Source organism: Arvicola amphibius, chromosome 1 (genome assembly GCF_903992535.2).
Source record: "Arvicola amphibius chromosome 1, mArvAmp1.2, whole genome shotgun sequence".
NCBI classification, from domain to species: Eukaryota; Metazoa; Chordata; class Mammalia; order Rodentia; family Cricetidae; genus Arvicola; species Arvicola amphibius.
Window position 1 is genome coordinate 37521177 of NC_052047.1, and position 15651 is coordinate 37536827.

The following is a 15651-nucleotide window of genomic DNA, read 5'->3' on the forward strand; positions in this document are numbered from 1 at the left end:
AGCCTTTGGTTTATGCTCATATCTTGAACTGTTTACTGTCTTCCAAACACCAGCCTCCAGCACGGCACCCGGCATTTCTGAGAGATCAGCTATCATTGAATAAGTCAGCCAGCGAATGGGGTTCAGAAACCTGGACCCCACTGACATTCGTCCTTTTATTTTTGGTTATTATGTTGCAGGCTTCCATTTATCCTTACACACTGGTAAACATGCAAAACAGCTTCAAATTTGGCTGAAGCCAGACCCCTTGGCTTCTTAAGATCGTTTACTTGTTTTCCTTGTTTAGCAGATAGTTCAAAAGTGCTTGTTAGAGGGTGGCTTTATTAGGCAAAGTGACTCAAAATAAAGAAGTCTCTCACTCACTTCCGGGTACCTATTTTTTTTTTTTTTTTTTTTTAAGTCTGACCCAAACGGAAGTGAGTGTGAGGTGAATCTCAATCTCAGGAACTTGAAGTAGAACAGAGATGAAACTCGAAGCAGGAAGCAAGATAATATCAAGCTATTGGATGGAGACACGACTGTGTCATGTGAGTAGACATGACAGAAACAGCTTTTCTTAAATTATTTGTGGCAATCGTGGTCACATTCATTTTAGTCTTGCCAGAATTTTTCAAGACTCCGAAAGGTAAGTAAATTGTCACAATCGAGCTCTCCTTTCTTACTTTAGAGCCATGGTGGCAGACAAGATCTTTTTGGGTGTACGCTGCGTGAGCTGAAATTCAATGTCTGAAATACTTTAAAGTTAGACCCCAATTTTAGTTGCCTGTTGTCTAGCACAGTGACCTTAGGACTTAGTTATGGTTACAATAGGAAATGAAAAGAGAAATTTAAAATCTGCATTTAGATTCCAGATATAGGATTTAAGATAATACCGTTACATGAGTTTATTCTTTGAAACTGTTTTCTTCTTTGGAAAAGTTGTTTGTCTGTTTTTACATTCTGGAAGTATTTACTAAGGAAAATAACACTCATTTTAGGATGATCGAATTCATTTGATCACAAGTTGATGCAATTAATTTACTGGTAATTTTGAAAAAAATGGTAGTAATTTTACTATTTTTAATATACAATTAAAAGCAGATCAGTCAAATACAAGCAGTTCCATGTGTGTTTGTGAGCACTGGGGACAGGGCAACTCTGAGAGCCCTTTAAAGAACTCTTGCACGGCTGCTGAAACGTCAGGATGCAGAAGCAAAGACGAGGGATTTAAACTATTTATGTGTCATTAAAAGATTGGAAAGTATGCTATTGTGGATGCTTAAGTGATAATTGTGCTCCTCAGCATTTAATAAGAAGAAAAAGAAAAAAAGAAAATGTTTTATTACTAAATAAAAATCTATAACTTTATTAAAACTAGAGAAAAACTTATATTTGATAGCTTGCTGCAATGAATATTTATTATTGCATATATGCAAAGCTAAGTATTCAGATAAAAATACTTTTGCTAATTATATTTGATGACATACTGCAATGATTATTTAATGTTGCATATTAAATGATGCTAAGTAGCCAGATAAAAATATTTTTGCTAAATAAACACTGTGACTGCAATTTTAAGAATGATTGAATTTAGAATTTTTTTCTTTTGGTTTGACTTTTTTATATTGCCCAGATTAAGCAAGCATAGTGCATATTTTTAATGCTTATTTTCATTGGCTGAAAATGTATCCTAAAGAAAACACAATAAAGAAAACCTGTTTTTAAGATATTTTGGGCGGAGAGTAAAATCACGTTTAGTAGTTATCTAAGCCAGGCCTTCTCTGTGTTTATATACCTATTGCTTTGCAAAATGAGTTTGCATCTTGTGAAAATCAGGAAACTGGCACTCACTGCCTGCTTTGCTGGAGTGTTCTGTGAGAGGTGGTAACTCTAGGAGCTTTGTGTGGAGGACAGAGGAGGTGTGCTTTTGACTTTCAGTTTGTGTTGGAGTGTGACAGCAAAATCCAGCACGGAGCAAAGAAAGTCAGAGAGCAACATGTGTGTGGGGGGAGGAGGGGGCGAAGGGGGCCTTGGAGTGGAGCACTAGGGGTGCCTTTGAATTTGTAAACAGAAGAGTTTTTGCAGAATCCATGTCAGCTGAACTTCCTGGGCCTGACAGTGTCTGTTCTCCATGTTGACGTGGGGTGGCTGATGTCTGTTCTCTCAGCTGCCACTGTTGCTTTTGCTGCCTTCCCAAACTGGAAAGAGCTACTTCTGTTTCCTGGTCTTATGATGATGAAATTGTTTAGATATTTTGTTTCCTTATTTGTATCCTTATTGTGGAAATGTTTGTAAACCATTGTCTTCTGATGTCCTTCAGTGCTGGCAGGAGTCTTGCTTAAACCCACCGCAAACAAAATGCTGGTTATTCGGGAAACTGTTTCACATGTGCGAAAGTGTAGTAACTGTGCTTTATACTGGTCTATGGGCCATTGGGATTATTACTATAACTTTAACAGATGTATCCTTATATTGAGGAGATATGAATGTAGTTATTTTGTTCCTTAATTTTGTGTTGTTTTGTTTGGGACAGGGTTTTTCTTTTTTTTTCATTTTTTTTATTAAAAATTTCCATCTCCTTCCCTCCTTCTACTTCCCTCCCCTCTCCTCCACCCATACCCCCACTTCCTCCCTTTCCAGGCCAAAGAGCCTTCAGGGTTCCCTACACTATATTAAGTCCAAGGTCCTCCCAACTCCCCCCAGGTTCAGGAAGGTGAGCATCCAAACTGACAAGGCTCACACAGAGCCCGTCCATGCTGTAGAATCAAAGCCCAGTGCCATTGTCCTTGGCTTCTCAGTCAGCCTCCACCGTCAGCCACATTCAAAGAGTCCGGTTTGATAACATGTTCCATCAGTCCCATTCCAACTGGTCTTGGTGATCTCCTGTTAGTTCGGGACAGGGTCTTTCTATGTAGTCTTGGCCTTCCTAGAACTTGCTATGTAAACGAGTCTGGCCTCAAACTCACAGAGATCTGGCTGTGTCTGACTCCCAAATGCTGGGATTAAAGGTGTACACCACTACCCCTGACCATTGATATTAGTTTTTAATACCAATATGAGTTATCTTATGAAATGAATTGAATGGTCAATCATTGCATATCATAAAGAATTTGGTACAATTATTTAGATGATGAAGTGAGATTATTCTTAAAGAAGAAAAACGAATTGTGCGATTCTCAAGGCTAATCTTAGCCTGTTAGGTACGTATGTACTTTCTTCATATTGTATTACTTTATTCACTTTAATTTCTAGAATAAATATAACAAAAGGATTTAACTTATGAATTTCTCACTGATACCCTGTCTTTACCATGAACTCAGAAGGAATCTCAATGTGGAATAGTGCACATGAGGTTTAATATATTTGATTTCAAAACAATAATTGTCTAATGCTCCAAGTTGGAAATACAGCACCATATCTGATCATATGTTGTCAAAAATGCATCCAAGTATTGGAATAATTGTTAATAGAAATCTTCAGTTGTTACAATTACGTAGCATTGGTTATTTGGTTTAATAAGAATGAGAGCTTCTTAAATATTGCTTGCCACTTAACAGGTTGCCTTGGCAGGATAACCTGTTCTCCAGCAATGTTCTGAAACCCCCAGTTAGTTCACAAGGCAGCCAGCACACAGCAGTTGATGACCATTTTGACCCTCTTAAACCGAGAGGGTAGAGAATGGAAATGCAGTTAGGGAAGAGAATATTTTGATTCCGTTTCTTACAAGTGAGGAAACAAGTTTGCTCCCAACTACATCATCACCGGTCTGCTTTGCTTGGATGGAACATTTAAGAGAGAGCCTGGGGAAGAGAACTGGAGAGATGGCTCAATGCTTAAAAGCATAAGTCCTCCAGAGGCCCTGGGTTCAATTTTCAGCACCCACAAAGCAGCTCACAACCATCTATCTGATTCTTGATTCTTGCACTTAGCCACAGTGTCTCCTATGCTGGAAAGGTGAGGCTACCTAAAGGAAAGGCAGACTCCTCCGGAGTCTTCATTCGTGAAGAGAACCAGCTGTCAAGCAATTAAGTACAACCCCATAAAGAGTAAAACGGGTTGTAAAAGGGTGTTATGGGAACTTTCACGTTGTTTCCAGGCCTGCGCTGAGAAGAGGTTTCTTCTGTTTCCAGTTGCCAAGAAAAATAATAACTTGGCAGAGTTCAAATAATCCCCCACGATTCTTCGTGCCTGCAGAAGCGCTTTCAAAGAGAAGCCATGATTCCTATTGATTTTCAAGTAAAATGCTCTCCTATCAGTATCTCAAAGCTTTATGAGAGCTGATGCAGCGGGGCCTAGCAGAGAATTACAGAAAACAGGACAAGAGCAGGGCAGATGAAGACTCTGCCAGCCTCACTTCGTCCAGCGGTTTGGACGTCGCTTACTTTGACGAGACAAACTTGCATAAAAAGTGCACCTGCTTTCGTTTTCTCTTCCGAGTTACACTTTCTGGTGGAAGTGGTAATATAACAAGGACCTTTACTTGTGCATTACAGGACAAACCCTCAAGTCCCTAGCGTCTTCACTATATTTATGTCTCTGTTATTAGAGGCAGTGTGTGGAGGGGGCTGCAACGGATGAAATACCACCCTTGCTCTCAGGCTGGGAGCTTTATTTTCTTCTTATTGACTTCTTCATAAAAATCGAATCAGTTATTCCCCAGTAAGGCTTAGGATCTATGCCTATTTAAATTTTGAGCTGGCAGAGGTCTCACTGTGTTGCCCAGGATACTCTCAAATTCTTAGGCGCAATTAATTCTCCCACTTAAGCCTCCCAAGTGTTGAGACAACAGGTGTTCACTATTGCATCTGGCTCACAATTTAAAGCGTGTGTGTGTGTGTGTGTGTGTGTGTGTGTGTGTGTGTGTGGTGTCTGTGGATGCCAGACATGTCCTCTCTACCATAACTATTTCAGACAGGACCTGTCACTAAACCTGAGCTTATGAATTGACTTGGTTGATTTTCTAGTAATCTCTAGGAATACTGTTTCCAACCTCCAACCCTAGGGTTACAGATGAGTACCACCATGCCTGGTTTTTATGAGTGTGCTGGCTACCCAAAGTCAGGTCCTCATGCTTATATGGAAAGCACTTTAATGACCAAGTCATCTTCCTAGACCTTTGGCTCAAAATTTGTAAACATTTTAACAGATGTATGCATTTACATACATCAGGTACTGGGCTAAATATTTTTACATGTAATTCATTTCTAACTTATTCAATATTTCAACTCAACGACTGGGAATATAGTTCAGTGGTAGAGCATGTGTTTGGCATGTATGAGGCTCTAGGTTCGATCTTCATTATGCGTGACTGCGCGCACACACACACACACACACACACACACACACACACACACCCCTCAGTCATGGTGAAGCATTACTCTCAAGATACCCTAGTCTGAGACTCTCCATAAAGAAGGGCAGACTGGAGGGAGAAGCTGGTTTTGTCCTGCCATTGCCGGGCTTTCTGCATCCCTGTGGTTTAAGGTGCTACAAGAGGGCATGCTACTGTTCTACATTTTCGGCAACACGTGCTAACCAAGGTGCCGAAGCCAAATGTGTCCATCGTTTCTGAAAACTTGGCTTTGCTGGCTGAGCTATGAAGTTGTGACGCCAGCAACCTTTGCTTGGAATGCTTCTAGCTGTCTGTCTCCTGGGGCAGTTGGATGGCAAATGCCTATTTCTGTTGTTTTTGTAGAAAATCATGACATTTTCTTTAAAAACTGTTTTTATTTATACATGTAACCACAATACTATGCTTTTACCTCTTTTCACTCCTCTGCCCACTGTTCTTGTCCTTCCCTCTTAATGTCACCTGTTCCTCCCATCACCCTTTAGACTTCTGTGTGCCGCCTCACGTAGTCTCCTTGTAGCGTCATGTCCCATACATATACGTATTAGAATCTAGAGTCTCTATGATAGAAATGCGGCATTCTGAGCATATGTTATTTTTCTCGGCATGATTTCTTTTTTTATTAATAAAATGTTTTTATTCTATGTGTTTTTTACATCATGTATCTTGATGCCATTCATTCCCTGACCCTTCCACATCTGCTTTCTGCCCCTGTACCACCTCCCCCCAATAAAAAAAAAATTCAAGAGAAAAAAATGAAGAAAATAAAGGAGAAAAATTTAAAAAGGTTGGGGGAACGAATTAAAAATCTCATCATGGAAGCTGTCGTGAGACTCAAGCAATCATGCCGGATACTCCTTGGTACATACAACTGTCCTTCCAAGTGTTCGTTGCAAAGAGCCATTGGTCTGGTTCGAGGCCCCTGGATTCCACTACATGTTCAATGCTGGCCACCCCCAGGACTCTTCCTGGACATTCTGTTGGTGCCCTGTATTGTGGACATCCAGCAGCTTTGGGTCTGTGGGTCAGGTTCCTTCACATGGTCCAGCAGATGGTAGATGGGTGGATGTTGGGTCAGGCCAAGGCATAACTCTGGGTCTGGGCCCGGGTGGCTGCAGAGTTGGCCCATCAGATGGAAAATGGGAGCTGTCCCGTGCTCACCGTTTCTGGAGTGGCTCACCCACACCCCCACCAACAGGACTGGATCTGTTGTGTTGCCCTGGTAGGATGCAGGGTCTGCTCTTCAGAGTATTGCAAGTGGCGAGCAGGCCTCGCTCTCACACTCTTATTACCACAGCATATGGTTCACAGCATACAGAGGGGAATCCCACATCATCACACCACACAGTAACCAACTCAAACCAGATTAAAAACATCGTAAAAACAACGACATCAAAAAAGCTTTGTAAGATCAAAGACTGTCAGACTGTTAGAAGAAATGATTCTTGATTTGTTCCATCCCTGTTATGACTTTTAGAATGTCCTCAAAAGCACAGAGAACAAAGATTTTAAGATAGGCAAGTGGAGTTGCATCAAACAAACAAAAAAATCTAACCAGTTAATCAACACAGCTAGGGACAAGAGAACGCATTAGATTAGATACAGTGGCAGTTGTACTCACCAATATAACTATCACATTGTAACCACAATTAAGACATAACTTCCCATCTCTCCAAAGGGTCCTGTGTTGCTCTATTCCATAAGAGCCCCTCCACCAGCAACCATGACGGTGCATCCTTCTAAATCTCATAGGAAGGGAATCGCGTGGTGCACGGGCACTTGTGTGGCTCCTTCGATTTAACGAGACACCAATGTCATTCACCCATGTTGTTACTTGTGGTTTCTTCTCTTTGCCACTGAGTGACATTCCATCATATGTCAGGAGTTGCTTTTAGACTCACCATTGGCTGGAAATGTGGATTGTTTTCAGTCCTGGGCTCTTAGAACATTCAAAAGCTACCATAAAACTCACGTGCAGCTGAAATAGAGGCATCCGATCGCGTGGGTATGTTTTTATTTGTGTGTGTAACTTCCTAGGAGTGGAATTTGGGGTCCGTATGGTAAGTATATATTTAACTTAGGAGAAAATGAAAGTCAGTTCCCCAGTGTAGTTGTGCTGTTTAGCATTCCTATCGGTAACGTGTGAAAGTTATACTTCAGGGCAGCATTATTTTGAACAGCCGAAAATGGAAACAACCCAAATGCTCCCTGTCAAAAAGATGGATGAATTATGTAATATATTCATTCATAAGACCAACAAATTAGCTACAGTCGTGTGACACTAACATGGCAGAAACATATTAAGGAAAGAATCAAATCACGGAAGAGTGCATGGTGTAATGCTATACATTTGTATGCTTCCAAAATAAGCCATGGTGCAGGGGTAGGGCGAATGCTCTGGAGGCGTTGGCAGCAGCCTGCTTCTTAATTGGGGGATAGTGATACTAATATTTACTTATTTTCTTTCATTGTTTGAGCAGGGTTTCTCTGTGTAGCCCTGACTGTCCTGGAACTCTCTCTTGTAGACCAGGGTGGTCTTGAACTCAGAGAGCTCCACCTGCCTCTGCCTCCTGAGTGCTGGGATTTAAGGCGTACGCCACCGCTGATTGCACCCACCACTTGGTGTTATTTTCTTTCTTTAATGAGAGCATCTTTCGTGAAGGATCTTATACGAATATGTGTGATTTTTTTTTCGTACAGTAAAAGTTAAGGGAGGAAAATACAATCCTTTAGTGTTCTGGTTTGCTTGTCTGTGAAAAGGAGAAAATAATTGGCGTGGATTTACCCTCTTACGAAATGTGTTTTCCTAACTTAGTTTAGTGTTCTGCATACTTCCTCAGAGAAGGCGCCGACTTGGTACTGAAGTAATTCTGGGATGCACTGGCGTCTCTCAGAGTGGGCAAGCAGACATCTGACTCCGGGAATATTAATGGAATATTAATACTATAGTTAAGTTCACAAACCCTTGTTTATGGAGATGATATAGCCCGTAAGATGACAAAGTGGTTAGGGAGAACCATTTAGTTCTTAAAATTATACCAAGAAAAGCTGTGTCCTCTATTCCTTTTCCAGTAGAAGTACTTAAAATTGAAATTTAAAAACCTCGAAAAAACAAAAAAAAAAAAAAAAAAAAAAAACCTGCTATCCAAATCTAGAAACCTGGCTGGTGGCTTATTGAATAAGAAGATGGCAATATTGACAGCGAAAGATTTCTCTCTCTCCTTTCCGGGTCGTGTCATAGCAATATAAATTCAAGAAGCTGGAAATTTCACAAGATCAAAGTGCCAGGGAGCAAGATGGAAAGGTGGCAGGAAATGTGTTTTTCGAGTGTTTTAGTGATATTGAGAAAGCTGTAAATGAGAGCGTTCCATCAGTGGGTGCACTTCTGCCTTCCTCTGCTGACATTGCTATTGAGGGCAATATTAGATTATAGTTACAAACTCGTTATAATTTTTATTATAAGTATATTACACATGATAAAATTTATTCAAATACAATTTGATTTCTCCGAGTAAAAGGTTATTAACAACTCTGTTTTGAAATTTCTTCACAGTTGGACATAAAATGTAAATTTTTAGAGAAATAGTTTTAACTATAGAGGGCTAGGACATGAGCGTTTAATTTATTAAATCATGTTACAAATCACTAGCAATCAAATGCTTATGGGATTACTATTAAAATATAAGCTTCACTAATTAAAAATGCCTTTAATATCAGTCACTAGTTTGGCTTCCTTGGAAGTCTGGCTAAGGTGCTGAACCGGAAGAAATCGCTTTAAAAAGTGCAGCTGTTGTTTCCTGATGCTCTGTGTCACCTAGAAATCCTAACCTACATTTTAGAGAGAAGGTGAAGCCGCCACAGGAAGGTGGGATTGGCTGATGTCAGTTACTTCACGTCTAAAATGAGCCGATGGTGTGAGAACCACTGGAGCATGGGCTACCTGTTAACTGATCATCACTGTTAAATGATAATTCTCAGTTACTCCGTGAACTAGGATTTGCTTATATTGATTAAATCACAGATAAGCCCAACCCGAGGCAAAGGGTGCATTTAAGCTTATTTATTTATTCACTTTTATTTTGTGTACATTGATGTTTTGCCGCCTGCACGTGTGTCCGTGTCAGGACGTTGGATCTCCTGGAACTGGAACTACAGACAGCTGGGCGCTCCCACGAGGGTGCTGATTAGTATGGCCTCTCCACATTTCAAAGTTTTTAATCTGGAACACAGGACTACATTCAAGATTTTGAAATTTTTACTTTATTTTATGTATATGGATGTTTTGCCTTCACGTATGTATGTGTACCATGTGCTTGCCTGGTACCCAGCAAGGCCAGAAGAGCGTGTCAGGTGCCCTAGGCCTGGAGTTCCAGATGGTTGCGAGTTACCATGAGGATGCCGAGAACTGAATCCAGGTTTTCTGGAAGAGCAGCCAGTTGAGTTAGCTCTTTCATTGAGCTCTTAACTGCTGAACCACCCCTCAAGTCCCAAAGACCTGCATTTAAACAATTCACTGTGGTGAGAAAGTATATCAAAGTACGTGACAGAGAGGAACTGCTCACCCATGGCTGGGAACAAAACATTCTAAACAACAGTTCTCAATCTGTGGGTCTCGACCCTTTTGTGGGTCCAACGACCCTTTCACAAGGGTCACCTAAGGCCATCAGAAAACACAGATGTTTGCATTATGACTCATTTATAGCAGCAAAAGTACTGTTATGAAGTAGCAATGAAAGTAATTTTATGGCTGGGGTTACTACAACATGAGCAAATCTATAAAAGGGTCTGAAAGACCTGGATAAATCCAGACCCCTCTAGCAGAAAAAATAGAGCCAAAAATCTAAGCAGGGAGAGAAGAGCCAAAAATCTAGATTAACCGGTTCAGTGACTCTGTTTCAGGAACTAGCTGAAGATAAAGTTAGATTATAATCTTGAGAAACAGGGAGTTACCCCCTTGTGATTATCACTGGTATTTTCGGAATTTTCCAGTGATGCCCTCCCTACCCCCTTTGGATTACTGGGTTATGGTTTCTTCCCTTAAATACCCCTTCTCCCAGCTACTCAGGGTCAAACTCTCTAGCCCTGCATGGGAAATGAGTTTCGGCCCCAGGGCACTGTTTCCTGTCCTGTCAATAAACCTCATGTGATTGCAGCAAGGACGGCCTCTCGTGAGTTCCTGGGGGGGGGGGTCCTGTTATCCCGAGACTTGAGTGAGAATCTCTCTGCTCCGGAAGTCTTTCAGGTTACAGCATTAGGAAGGTTGAGAACCAGCTGTTCTAAAGACTTTCTGGTAGGGCACATAATAGACAACAAGTGCTAATCGTTAGATCCTGCGAATGCTACCTTATATGGATACAGGGGTGCTTACAAATGTGAATAGCAACTTTGATATGCGATATCTTTTTTTTTTTTTAAATATTTATTTATTCATTCATTCATTCATTCATTCATTCATTACATATACAATATTCTGTCTGTGTGTATGCCTCCAGGCCAGAGGAGGGCACCAGACCCCATTACAGATGGTTGTGAGCCACCATGTGGTTGCTGGGAATTGAACTCAGGACCTTTGGAAGAGCAGGCAATGCTCTTAACCACTGAGCCATCTCTCCAGCCCTGATATGCGATATCTTGAATCACGCACGTGGGCATGATATTTAATCACAAAAGTCCAGATAAGACAGAGGCGGTGATGGCTGTTCTTAGTTGTCAAGTTGACTACTTCTGAAATGAACCAAAAACCTAAGCCACTGGGTATACCTATGAGGGATTTTTCCTGATTGAAAAAAATTAAGGGAAAAACCATCCTAAATCTGGACCTTCTGGGGTGGGAAGATCCATCTTAAATCCAGACATACCCTTTGGTGGCAGCCAATATAAAGGACATGAAAGAGGGAAGCTTGCTCTCTTTGCCTTTTACTCCTACTCTTACTGACAAATATATTCCTTCACTGGCATTAGAACCTACTTTTTTGGGGATTCTGACATATACTGAAGAGCATCTGAGACATTCAGCCTTGTAGACTGAACAACTGCTGGATTCTTGAACCCAATAGTAAACATTGTTGGACTAGCTGGACCACTAGATTAGAGGATTAGTGATCCTCTAATAAATCCTATATGCATGCATGTGTAATATACGTACACATATATAGTCATTCTGTGTGTGTGTGTGTGTGTGTGTGTGTGTAGGTATGTATAGCCATTTTATAAGTGACACTCTATCAGTTCTGTTTTTTTTTTTTTTCTGGAAAACCCTGACTGATACACAGAGTCAAAGGGAGCTTTGACAGAGCTAGGAGGGAAGAAGGCAGGGATACAGAGGAGAAAGCACTGTGACTACAGAGACAGTAATGGGCCATAAACCAAGGCATGCGGGCAACTACCGGAAGTTAGAAGAGGATCAAGAAGAAAACTTCTAGATTCTTCAAAGCCTGTAGACTTCAGGATTTCGGACTATTGACATTAACACTGAACTTCTGGCCTCCCAAACCAGGAGAGAGCTTTTCTTGTTTTTTTGTTGGGGACCAGCCTCAACAAAAATACCACTTGATAGGGTAGGGACATGGGGATTAGGAATATAAGTAAAAAGTAGGAAGATGCAAAAATAATAAAACAGGAAAACATAGAATAGTACCTGGAGGGAGTTCCAGTGAATACTGAAATCGCCCACATTTAATTTCCAATTGCTTAAAATACCCTGACCCTAAGAGGTAGGAGCAAGATAAAAAACTGCATTAACATGATACAAGGAAATGAACAGACCAGTTGAAGGTCGCAAGCTACGTCCATAGTTAAACATTCTGTTGCTAGGACAGGACAAGTCACACTCACACCCTAGACCAAAACGTTCTGTAGGCAAACCACTCTCTGGGTGGAATCCAATGTTATCTCCTTAAGGGAACTGGAACCTTAGTTGGATCCTTAGACTTTTGTTTAAGGTAGAAACATATCTACTTCTCTATTTCTGAAATAAAAAGTCTGGCTATTAGCCACACTTATTGATAATAACCTTGAGAGCACAAAACTCTCTGCTCTGAATCTAGGCGAGACCTTTGTTTGAGGTAGAAACACAGTAGCCTTGAAGGAATAGAGGTAAGTTCCAACTCTCTGACCCTTGGTCCAGGTGGAAATAGGCTCACATTTTTTTTGGGGGGGGCCTCCACAATTTTCAATGGCCAAGATTGTGGTACTGCTCTAGCAGACTTTGGAGACACAGAACCACTATCCAAATTTTGATATCTTTCAGATCCATGCAATTGACTATTATAAAAAAAAGATAGATTCAGAAAGACTTATCTGTTAAGTTTTTTTCCAGTGGCTGTTGAGATTGGACGATGTCTATAAGTGCTTACTGTTCTTGCGGTGGACCCAAGTTCAGTTCCTAGTGCCCATGTCAGGATCCTCTAACTGTTTCAGGGCTTCCTATGCATTCTTCTGGCCTCCACAGACACACACATGACATACACCACACACACACACACACACATGACATACACCCCCCCACACACATATCCTTAAAATTTTTCCAGAACAGAGGATGTCTAAAATGCTAGAGTTTCTAGTCACTTCTGCACATGAATGTTTGCTCTCTGAAAATTAACAAGTTTAAAAACAAAATGCTTCTACGGAGTAAATATTAATTCATGTGAGAGTAAAACATTGTCAGAGACAGGCTATCATCTACCTGAACAATGACGAGCTTACTTTGTGTTTATTTAAATGTCAAAACCTTGAAATCCACAGCTAAAGAGAGCTTTTTTTCTTTCTTTGCAGAAAGAACGCGAGAGCTCACCTGCCGGGAAGTGTGTTTATTACCCAATCTCACCTATCCGCTTCCCTCCTTCAATTTTTCTTCTGTGACTTTCCTGCGCCCGGCAGAGGAAACACAGACTGTTATGGGACTCTTTCCAAACCACTCCAGTGTCCAAAGCTTCACTGAGAGTTGCCAAGGCATCACGAATGGATTTCCGATGTGCTCCTTGTGTTTGGTCTGCGAATCCAAAGGAGATGTGGATTTCATTTCTCAGGAACAAACATCAAAAGGTAAACACAAAGGAATAGAGTCACATTTGCCAAGTCTAAATTAAGTCATTCTGGAAAGGAAAAAAAAAAAGCACCCTAGGGCTGGAGAGCTAGCTCAGTTGTTAAAGCACCGCTGGTGAGCCAGCTTGTCATCCCAGAGACACCGAGGAGTGAGGTAGAGAGAGACAAGCAGATCTCTGGAAGCTCACTGGCCAGACAGCCAAGGCTACGTGGTGAAGGTCCATTAAAGACCCTGCCTCGGACAGAAGGCAAAAGGCCCCTGAGGAATGACACCCAAGCTTGTCTTCCGCCCTTCATCTGCCTGCGCATGCCCCAATATACTGTGCATATCCATCCCCTTCCCTCACTCGCACACACAAGCATTCCATTTTAACATCTAGTAGCATTGAAACTCTCAGTGGTGTGGCTTTTGATGAAAGATTTCACAGGACTTTGTAATGTTGATCCATTTGAGTTTAGTTTATTGAAGACAAAATACTCGTTTGTGAAATCTCATCAGAATGCCAGTGTAATTCACAGGTGCTTGCTAGCTGAAAGGTTAGCCGGATGCTCTCTCAAAGGTAATGATTGTTTAAAAAGCAGTTCTAAGCGTTCACCCACTGAGCATGAGTTGGCATTTTATCTGGCTCTTCAGTGGGCCTCTTGAGGGCAACGTCTTTGTCTTTGTTTATTATATCCCTTCCTTCAGCATCATGTCTGACATAAATCATAACAGGTACTTAATAAATATTTGTTGATTGAGGGAAGGAACATACAAAAGAATATATATGGGCACTAATGGGGCACTGCAGGTCATCATAGCTTCAGCTATCAACTTGATATAAACCTAGTCACATGGGGAGAGGGAACCTCAACTGAATAATTGCCCAGATCCGGTTGACCTGTGGCCATGTCAGTGAGACATTTTCTTAGTTACTAATTCATGTTGCAAGCCCAGCCCACAGTGGGTGGTATAGTCACTCTGTCTGCATAACAAATCACCCCGTGGACAGTGGCTTGAAATGCAGTCACCTCCTCTTCCTTTCTCTTCTCTTTTCCCTCCCCTTTCTCTGCTCTTCTTCATTGTTGTTCTCTCCCCCACCCACACCTCCTGCTCCCCCTCGCCCTCCCTTCCTCAACCTCCTCTGGATGGAATGGGTGCAGGTGAACTTTTCTGGCTTGGGGTGTTTCATACTATTGCAGTTAGTGAGTGGGTGCAGCAACCAGAGGAACCAGGGGCAGCTGGGGGCAGCTGAGGTCCTCTCTCTTCACATAGTCACCTAGGAAGAGTGAAGATCTTTTGCTTGAATTTTTTTTTTTATTTTTATTTATTTTTTGTGTGTAAATGTTTTGCTTTTATCTGTGCACCCCAGGCATGCAGTACCCACAGAGGCTGCAAGAGGGCACTGGATCCCCTGGAACTGGAGGTACAGACAGTTGTGAGCTGCCATGTGGGTGCTGGGAACTGAACCTGGGTCCTCTGCAAGAGCAGCCGGTGCTCTTGACTGCTGAGCCATCTCTCCAGTTCCCACTTTTTCTTTATGCATTTGTCTCAGTGGGCATTCAGGTGGCTTCCCTTTCAGTCATTGTGACTGAGGGAATACAAATACGTCTTCGAGGTCCCTTTTTCGGATACGTGTCAGAGAGTGTGCTTGTTAGAGTCAATGGTGTTTGGATTGTTCATTTTTTGGAGGAACTTATTATTTCCCAAACTGAATGGGTCGTTTTACCCACTATCAGTACAAGGTTTCCAAATTCCCCACACTTTTCAACACACTCACAGGGGTCAGATCGTGTCTGACTGCGGTGCTGACTTGCATTTCCATGGTGACAAGTGCTGCTGAGAGTGTTACCATATGGCCATTGGTCCTCTGTAGCTCTTTTATGGATATAGGTCTTTGAACAGATGTAACTATCTGTTCCAGTTCTTAGCGCAGGTTTGTTTTGAAACATGGTTTTCTTATTCTACCCAAGATGGGTTTGAACTCCAGTGGTCCTCCTGCCTCAGCCTCCCGCGTAGCTGAGACAGTAGGTACTACCCCTAACCTGGCATCTGCCCATTTTAAAACTGGTTGTCTGTTCTTCTCTTTGTTCTTCCTTCCTTGCCAGAATCCCTTACATATCCTGGATATTAACTTTTCTCAGTTATAGTCTGTGAACATTTTCTCCCATTCTGGGGGCTGCCTTCTCAGTCTGCTGATGGATTCTCTTATATTGTCTTTCCATTCATATTCACCGAGGACTTCCTTGCAGCAAGCCATACGTTGGGCCTTTTCTTGGTGACTCTAGAGGACAAA

General features: G+C 41.7%; 1 protein-coding gene across 4 annotated transcripts in view; it reads left to right on the forward strand.

Moving 5' to 3' along the window:
- Nucleotides 1-488: 488 nt before the first annotated feature.
- Tmem156 (transmembrane protein 156) overlaps nucleotides 489-15651 on the forward strand; it is a 62563-nt gene continuing 47400 nt past the window's right edge. For all 4 annotated transcript variants that reach the window (XR_005285071.1, XM_042054967.1, XM_038326924.1 and 1 more), the window contains exons 1-2: nucleotides 489-625; nucleotides 13106-13375. Coding sequence is in view for 3 of the 4 variants with exons in the window: in XM_042054967.1 (XP_041910901.1) it covers nucleotides 538-625; nucleotides 13106-13375 (358 nt within the window). In the remaining variant the exon portion in view is untranslated. The remainder of the gene's footprint in view (nucleotides 626-13105; nucleotides 13376-15651) is intronic.